Consider the following 10,000-nt stretch of genomic DNA (forward strand, 5'->3'; position numbering starts at 1 on the left):
GGTGAGAGCGGTAGTGTTGGAAAGGAAAATGATAGTGTTGAAGCAGGGTAGTGAAGAATGGATAGAACCAGAAGGGCGATTAGATGCAGGTGAGATAAGGATGAAGAGCTTATCTGTGAAAGAGTGCATGCATGTGTGTGAGCCAAGCCGTAAGCAATCCCAAACATTTCTTTTTTTTACCATTATATATCTAAATATTTTTTTTATATAATCGTGTTATCTTTTTTTTTTTACTTGTTTCAGTCATTAGACTACGGCCATACTGGGGCACCGCCTTGAATTTGTTTTTAGTCGAATAAATCAACCCCAATATTTATTTTTTAAGCCTGGTACCTATTCTATCGGTCACTTTTACCGAACCGCTAGATTATGGGGACATAAACACACCAACACCGGTTGTCAAGTGGAGATGGAGGAGGGGAAACAAACACAGACAGACAGACACACACACACACACACACACACACACACACACATATATATATATATATATGTGTGTGTGTGTGTGTGTGTGTGTGTGTGTGTTTGTGAGTGTGTGACGGGCTTCTTTCAGTTTCCGTCTACCAAATCCACTCACAAGTCTCTGGTCGGCCCGAGACTATCGTAGAAGAGACTTGCCCAACTTACCTAGATCCATGTGATTGGGAAGCAAGCTTCTTACCACAGAGCCACTTCTGCGCCTATTATATTATATTTAAATACTTCACACAATTATATATCTAAATTCTTTCATAGTCATCACAGATATTATGGAACCAAAATTACATTTTGAAGTTAAAATTCAGGATGCTAAATTAAGGATTACAACATTCTGTGTTCAAATTTCCTTGTTGCTAATACTGTATATTTCATATAAATAATGAAAAAATGCAGTTAATCATTCTAAGCATTGTTGCAGTTTTAACTGGCATTCAGAATTATGTGGAATATCTACATAAAAGTTGACAGCAAACAAATGATGATATGAACATTATCGTACTCTAAACCCTCCTTCAAAATATTTACTATCGAGTGACAACTTGGCTGATATGACAAAAAAGAAAATGAAATGTTGATTTAGAACGAACGGACAGTGTTCTACAATTAGATGCCAGTTTTCTTCTACTTACATTAAATAAAAAAAAATCTGTTACAAGGGATTTATCATTTTAATCAATAAAATAATCGCATACGAAACAATAAGACAGTCAGGAAATATGACAGCTAAGCTCCAGGGAAACAGAGAATCAAGATTTTATTGTTGGAAAAAACTATTTACTCATGTCACTTCATGAACGAACGTCGGATTATAAATAATTGCATTTCTTTCATCGGTGAAAGCTTTTGTATCAGACAAACAATATATTTTTTCAAAAAGGATATGTATGTATGTATTTATACAAATGCATATTTGTCGCATTATTATTCGTCACCCAGGAGACCAACTGCAACAGAACATGGTAAAATGGGCTTAACGAATTAGTAATTGCAAACATTTCTATGGAGTAATTTCTAAAGGGAAAATTAACACTAGGAAACAATTTCAATTTGCACATTGTAATCTATTTAAATATTTTCACCCTCAAACTTGAAGAAAAGCTGTCGCATTTATATAATAAATTATATATCTTTTTATATGTTTCAAGACGCATACATGATTGAAAGTTACACATTAATCTGTTCGTAAGCCACAGCAAAAGTATAAATATTGTCTTTTGCATTCTCAGATTAGATAAATACAACATTCTGTTAAACTTCAAGGGAATCGGGATCTTGCTAAAATGTTATTTTCAATCATATTTCATTGCCAATATCGATTAAGTGTGAGTTTATTGTTATAAAAGACATTTTTTTCTTGCTAACGGAAGTATATTTTCGTTAACGGCCAGAGAGTGTTGCCAATTCTAAACATTTCCAAAGTTTTGTAACTGTATTTTGAAGAATGTTGAAATTGCTTCAAGTACTGGCTCTAGTGGCAAAACAACGGGAGACAGTCATTTGTTTGAAGACGAATCACCATTATTTTTGTTAATAAAACTATAAAATACTTGCGTACATAGCATTCATTTGAAGCTATAACAATCTACTGCAGCTTAGCCTATAACATACACAAGAAATAAAACGTCCGGTTACTCTGTCAAATAATCACTGATATCACAACACTGGATACAACATTAAGAAATAGCAATGGATGACCAATTCAATTATTAATTTGTCTACTTCAAAATTTATTTGCATAATATGTTTTAAAGTCAATATTTAAATTCGAATTCGTTGTGGATTGCTGATAGGGGTTAGAGAATAATAAACTTATTATGCCTGATAACCATCTCATAAAAAGAAATATGCTGAATGTTTTCATTGGTAGATGTTATGCATATAATATGAGTCATTTAAATATATGTGAGAGCTGCAGAAAAAAAAAAAGAAATATTCCTGTTTTAATTTTAGGTATTTTTAGACTACTTTTTCTTACTATTTCAATAATTCCCTCCAGTTCACTTTCTTTTCCATGTCCTCTCTTCTATATGACTATGCGAGTAGGTTTTGCATATAGGAAATGGTGTGTGTGTATGTATGTGTGTGTGTGTATGTGTGTCTACATTTATGTGCGTGTTATAAACAAGAAATTATGCATAATAGACTGTCTAGTCCCGAAAGAACACTTTGATAACTGTGTTTTCATTTCCTATATATTTATGTATACATAAAACACACGCACACACACACACATAATGCATTTTAAATTTAGGTGCCTGAAGCCAACATATGTCAGATTCTGACATAAAAACGTTTGCAGTATATTCTATTGTTCGCTTTTTTTGTTTTTGTTTTTGTTTTTTTGTTATAAATGCGCCATTGTTAGTGCATATACCAGTATCTATTTATAGTTTTATAAGCTATTTTATTCAAACTCGGTTGATTTAAGAATATTGCATTGTGAATTCACTTTAACAATGTTTCTTTCGCTGATCTGAAAATCGAATATCTAACTACTTGAAGTATGATTCGCTTTGCAACATGAAATAAACTGAACCTAATTTTATTAATGAAACAACTCTTTCCGTTACACCACCATCCCCTCCATCGGCAAATCTTCTGCATCATCGCCATTTCTCATTGAGTTGTGCCATTCCTCGAGAACTGACAATTTCAAGTGGTTATTACTGATAGGAATGATTTTCATCTGGACAGCTGAACACAGCCACTGGTGTGCTTAACTGTACAACAAAAACCTTGCTTCTCCATTCTTCGCGATCAAATCTCTTTCAAGTCACAATCTTAGAATATGAATATATTTTGGAGAAGTGAGAAGTTATTGTTGAATTGTTTGTATAATGGTTATTGCATGAAGAACGCGGTTTATCTAACATGCAGAAGACCGATGTTTCTCTCACAGCGCTACATTCCACTACATCAACTTCCGTCTACAGTAAGATCTTCTTTTAGGATAAGGTAGAAGAAATCTCAGCTTGTTAATGATAGATTTTTTTTTAATTCCCAATGTAAAAGATAACAATTTCTTGAGGGAATTTGTCTTACCGTGAACCTTTTCTTTCTGCTTATATCATTATAGTTTTGTAAGTGTTAGAACCATTGTAATATTTTACGGAATTATTTCGATCTTTCCGTTGCAGCATATGAGCCAATGAGGGATAGCATGGTATATAACTCCACTAACTACAAACATCAATCATATGAACTTTATATCAAAACCTAATGCTTTTAAAGAAAAAAGGAAGGGACCCTTAGACACTTCTGGATAATCTATACCCAACGAAATATGAATGATGGGAAGCCATATGTTAATAACCTGCCAAATCAGATCTTAACTGGGGATAAACCACATCTAGTACCTAACAGTTACAAACAGTTATCAATACAGGTGGTTCAGTAACCTAAGTTTTCCACTATATTTACTGATTGAGTTGATTAGAAACGTTATAGTATACTCACCGGATAAAAGAGCTGCAACACCAGCTATAAGTACAGATATCACCACGGAAGGTCCAGCTTGATGATGTGCCACGTGACAAATAATAACGTAAACACCAATTCCAAGAGTGCTGCCAACACCTGTAAACAAATTATCATTATTGTTATTATTATTATTATTATTATTATTATTATTATTATTATTATTATTATTATTATTATTATTATTATTATTATTATCATTAAGGCAGAAAGCTGGCAAAGTCGTTAACACACTGGACAAAATACTTAATATGTCACCCGTCGCGATTTCAAATTCCGTCGAGGTCGACTTTGCTCTTCCTCATTAAGTACCAGCTGTGTACTGGGGATTAATGTAATAATTATGTACTAGTTCTGTACTGGGGTCGATGTAAGTGACTTACGCCCACCCTCCCATATTTCAGGCTTATATAGAAAAGATTATTATTGTTATTATTATTATTATTATTATTATTATTATTATTATTATTATTATTATTATTATTATTATTATTATTATCGATGTTTTTTTATCATCAATGATACTACGGTACGGTTGTGCTTTCGATGGTTTCAGGCACGTTCTGCTGAGATGTGTTCAGCACTGTTTGTAGGGTATATACTTGTTGCCACAGTAATGAATGTTTTGTTGCAGAAATCTCTTCTTTTTATGCTAATCTTCTGTTTCATTTGTTGCGTAGATCATGTGCAATGCATATTCTGATATTTTTTGAGGGTTTTAAATGTTGTGATTTTACTTTTCTGGGATTTAAGTTAGTTTTCACCGCCAGACGGCAATAGTGTAGAGTGTGTAGTTTGTATAGAATTAATGGGTTGTAGTTGTGTTGATTTTGAATATACGGCTTTATACTTGCAGGTATCAGTTGCAAGTTTTGGTAAAAGTGTATATATGTGCTCGTATTTGGTGGTTATTGTGTAGGGTATATGTTGTGCAGAGAAATTGTTCTTTTTGAACCGCGTCACAGAATAGAAATTGCCATTTGTAGGTTGTGAACTATTGCTAGTAGTATTCTTGGACCAGGCATAACGTTATGAACCCTGACGTGACACATAGCGATTTGTTTATAGTTGATGCCACATTTAGAGTTCTTTCATTTTTCATGTCCCACATTCTCTTTATTTGAATGTCAAAATCTTAGTATTTTGACGGTATTTCACTTGCTTTCAAGTAATCAGTTGATCAGAAGGTACAGTGATGGGAATCAGCATACATGTACTTCTGTTGTACCCCTTAGTTATTATATCGGCACAAATTACCGTGATTATATCAGTGTTGACACGCATGTCACGGATGATGGCCAAGACATTGTCGTGTACCATCTTGATAAAGCTTAAACTTTTATCCGTCTTCGTATCAAAGTTTTGGGATATTACCCAGTTAATGGAACTGCAAGCTCAATGGTATCTGTTTATTCGAACATGGCAAGGACAAGACAGGTAAGCAGTTGATCTGTCGTCTCACTGTACTGGTTGCATAGCATCAGCTTTCACTATTTTATTTGTGTAGTTACTAGGGGCAACACATTATTCTACGCAGATTCAATCCAACTGTTTTGCTCATCTACCCAAAGCTTCGGATCCAATGTTGTCTTTCTTTTTGCTTGGCCCAATAAGAAGGGTAATGGAATCGAAACTGGAAAATACGAGTGCATAGAACTTCTAAATGATTTCCCAATGCCAGTTAATAGACGCTTCTCACAAGAATTGGTTCCAAGCAAATTAAACTCTGAAAATGGCAAAATATTCAACCGAATACGATCTATTAAATTAATGGACGACAGGTAGAAAAGAAAACAAATTCTACATAATAATAATAATTGGATGCGAGAGAAATTTCTATTGATTTAGTCAACTATAATTAGGGACTGGTTATTATTTTATTGCTTTGAAAAGATGAAAGACAAAAATCTTCTAAATTACTCGTCATACTAAAACTTTACGCTGTTTGTTATAAAAGATTATATATCTACTGCAAATGTAATGTTTTTGTTTTATGTAAGAAATTTTATCGTTTTCTTTATCAGTAGGGAGGTGGATTTTCAGAATCATTAGAACGTCTTCAAAATACGATATGTCTTCCGTTCCTTTATATTTTGAATTTTAATACAAGGTTAACCTAGTGTTTCATCCAGATCGATAAAATTCAAAACCAATCAAGTACTAGCTTCGACGATACTGTCTAACCCGCTGCACTCAATATTTCTTATTTCTTTACTGCCCACAAGGGGCTAAACACATGGGGGACAAACAAGGACAGACAAACGGATTAAGTCGATTATATCGACCCAAGTGCGTAACTGGTACTTATTTAATCAACCCCAAAAGGATGAAAGGCAAAGTCGACCTCGGCCAAATTTGAACTCAGAACGTAACGGCAGACGAAATACCGCTAAGCATTTCGCCCGGTGCGCCAACGTTTCTGTCGGCTCTCCGCCTTTCTCAATATTTCTTTCCTTTTACTGCATACAACCACCCTCATGAGCCTCAATAGCAAAGAAGTGCACATGCAGAATCTACTTTACTGCATGTGTTCCATTTTGCTTTTTACGTTCTTAATTCAAGTCTCACTTAGATCACCTTTATTTATTTCATTATGGGTTTGAAAAAATTCTGCCTCACTCAAGCACGATGGTTGTTAGAAACGACTAACAATTACATCATAAATGTTTGGTCTTGTGCCTATATTCAATCGAATAATTATAATTATACTGATTGGTAGAACTTTGCAGCGTTGGAAAAAGTTTATGTTGCTTGTCTCTTAAGTGTAAGCTTGGATTCTTATCCATCACACTCGATGAAATAAAGTTTTATTCCTGTACGTGAAACAATATCATCAATTCGCTTAAATTTTATTTTTACTAAATATTTTGCATTACAAATGATTTGTAACTGGGATAGTCCATGCTACCTAGCGAACATTATGGTCCACATAGACACATGAGTGTTGATAGTGAACTGGGCCATCGAATACGACAGTAATTTTTACTGTTCACTGACCGGTTTAATGATAATTATAAAATGATTATTTAAAATGCTATATGGCACGATTTATAAAAATATTCACAAAACTTAATTTTTATACAGAATTATCACTACCCTAGAACGTAAGAATACACTGTTACATACATATTTACATGTAACCCATCATCAGTTAGAAGTATTATGAAATGGCTCGTATGTTTCGGCTGGCTTAACAGAATTGCTTGGAGAAAGAGTTATTTGCATAGTGTTCTAACAGTGTCACTCACGCTTTCTCTGTTTTTCACTATGTAACATCTAAATTTCCCGTTCATTTTTTTTTTCAGTTGCACTCGGAAAACAACATAGTCACTCTATTCTATTCAAAGTATCTCGTCTCTAACAAATCACGGCACATTGCTAGCACAAAGCCTGAAATTTTGAGTGGGGTTGTAAGTTGATTACGTTGACCCTAGTGGTTAACGGATGAGTTATTTTATCGACACCGAACTCGGAATGTAAAGACGCGCGAAATCCCACTAAGCATTTCATCCGTCGTTCTAACGATTCTGCCAGCTTATTGCTAGTTTTCATATGAGCAGATATATGCGTGTACACACACACACACATATATACATACATGCACACATATGTGTGTCAAGGTGCGTGACCTAATATTCAATGTTGGCTTCATCCTAATGTTGTGAGTTTGATTACTAGACTAAGCATTGGAGCCTTGAGCAAAGCCTTTCATTTCATTATACTACAGCCGATGGTGCTGCCAATCTCTCTCTCTCTCTCTCTCTCTCTCTCTCTCTCTCTCTCTCTCTCTCTCTCTCTCTCTCTCTCTCTCTCTCTCTCCCTCTCTCTCCCTCTCTCTCTCTCTCTCCCTCTCTCTCCCTCTCTCTCTCTCTCCATCTCTCTCTCTCTCTCTCTCTCTCTCTCTCTCTCTCCTCTCTCTCTGTTTATCTCTCCTCTTCTGTCTCTCTGTCAGTCGCTTCATTTCTCGATCGACGAAAATATACGGACGTCGTACAGGATGCATTTAAGTAATCGCTCTGGTTCTTAGCGTTCTGATTTAAAACTTCTCCGTGGCCTACTGGAGTGGTTCCCTAACTCGTCCCTAGGCGTGATAAATCACTTTGTAATTTTTATATCTACAGGGTTCGGTGAATGAATTGTCTAAATTACGCAAAAATTAAAATAACACTGACTTCTCATTTTAACAGATGTATTTAGCAAAATTACATTAAAATATCTTGAAAGAGTAAATTTCAAACACAGCCTCCAGAAGACTTCGACATCTCCTGCAACTCTTCTGGGTTGTCTCCCTGTTTAAGTTGGTGAATATTGCCATAATCTTTGTCGTCAGTTCATCTTTGGAGTTACAAGTTTTGATGGTCTCTAGCTCAAATGCGCCCCATACATAATAATCAAGGGGGTTGCGGTCTTGGGAGTTAGGTGGCCAGATGTTACGGGTAATGTGGTCGTAGAAATTGCCTGATTTTGTTGCCAATTTTGTCTTCCACCAGCCACCCTTTTCACTCAAAGCAGTACTAACCCCTCCTGGCACTCGATGTAGGTCTTCGTGTTGAGTCTAAGGCCGTGTGGGAAGATCAATGGAGGCATAACGTCGCCATCATTAGTGATCACTCCAAACACCATGACGTTGACTGGATGTCTGATTGTTATCACTTTCAGTACACGTCCTCAGATTGACACCCAAACACACTCAAATGTTCATATTGGAGCTTCCGGCGCAGATGACAAGTAGTACAGCATGTTGTTTTCAAATTTCTGGTGGACTGAATTGCGTCATAGTGCTGTGTTTCTCACAAACACTGCCCAACTGTGTAATCGACAAAATCAAAAACAAACAATGCGCATGTGCAAAATGAAAATTATAAAATGGCGACAATTTACCCATCACACCTTGTATATATATATGTGTGTGTGAGTGTGTTCCTATTTATATATTTTTCTCCATCCCTACATGCAAATGTCGAAAGGCCGTAATCCCATAAGTGTAAGTTCCTCTTCCCAATTTATTTTAACCTGACCATCTTAGCATTAACTGCCACTTGTGTTTATATTATTTCTCTTGGTCTTTACGCCACTTTACATATGAGTGTGGGAGTGTGTCCGTACATGTTTATATCCATATAAGTATTGGTATGAGGATATCGTCGGTAATATCATTCCTGAATACTCTTTCAAATTTGGATTACAACTGTTCCGCATTTAATTCTTACGTGTAAGCCAACAGCCACTAGATTTGCTCTGTTCTACAATTAGTAGATATCAAACATATTTACTCCTTATATTTTTATTACATAGCGCACATCACCTTGACAGAAAATATCAAATGTATGCTTATCAAAGTACATAAGTAAAAAGTACATAAGTAAAAAGCGATGCTTATGGACAAGAGTCTTAGAAATACACGGACCTTCGAAAATGCCGTTTTAAACACTATTTCATTTTCTACTTTTCCATTTTCCAAGCCTCCACTGTCTCAAGCTTATTTCTTCTCTCAGTTCTCACTTTTATACAATATGCACATAAATATTTTCACACACACACACACACACACACACACACACACACACAAAAAAAATCCCATTGGGTACAGAAACATTAGAGCTAGCTTTGTGCATTGTAATATTTATATCTTGATTGCATCATTTACTCTTATATGAAAAGCATTTAATTTGTCTAAATCTAGTAAAGGCGAGTGTTACGTGGTAAGTAACGTTTTTGCTATTTTATGGAAGCGGAAGAATACTTTAATGTGTTAGCCATGTGATGATAGCCTGCTTCTTGTTAAAGAAAACGATTACAGTTCCTACCAGCGTCGAGGTTCATGTATTGCTATTTGTAGAATTCTCGTATAATATGAAAATTGTGCTTTAGGTTATTATGCCACCAGTAGAAATCTTAATGTTCGCAAGATGAACATATGGTCTTCTTTTCATCCTCAGCAATGCCCCCTTGATATCGATGTAAATACGTTTCTCAAACTTCATTGCTTTCCATAAACCTCAGTGCAGTGTTAATTATGTGGTTTTACGTCTAACTCCATTAG

The 10,000-nt window shown here is 35.2% G+C and overlaps 1 protein-coding gene across 3 annotated transcripts in view; it reads right to left on the minus strand.

Annotated features, from left to right (window-relative positions):
• Positions 1 to 10,000, minus strand: part of LOC106883001 (high affinity cationic amino acid transporter 1) — a 128,859-nt gene that overhangs the window by 47,547 nt on the left and 71,312 nt on the right. For 2 of the 3 annotated variants that reach the window (XM_014933858.3, XM_089361273.1), the window contains exon 2: positions 3,937 to 4,056. The exons of the other annotated variant lie outside the window; for it this stretch is intronic. In XM_014933858.3, the coding sequence (XP_014789344.2) occupies positions 3,937 to 4,056 (120 nt within the window). The remainder of the gene's footprint in view (positions 1 to 3,936; positions 4,057 to 10,000) is intronic. 3 annotated transcript variants of the gene reach the window in all.

This window comes from Octopus bimaculoides, chromosome 12 (genome assembly GCF_046866305.1).
Source record: "Octopus bimaculoides isolate indiv1 chromosome 12, ASM4686630v1, whole genome shotgun sequence".
Taxonomy (NCBI): Eukaryota; Metazoa; Mollusca; class Cephalopoda; order Octopoda; family Octopodidae; genus Octopus; species Octopus bimaculoides.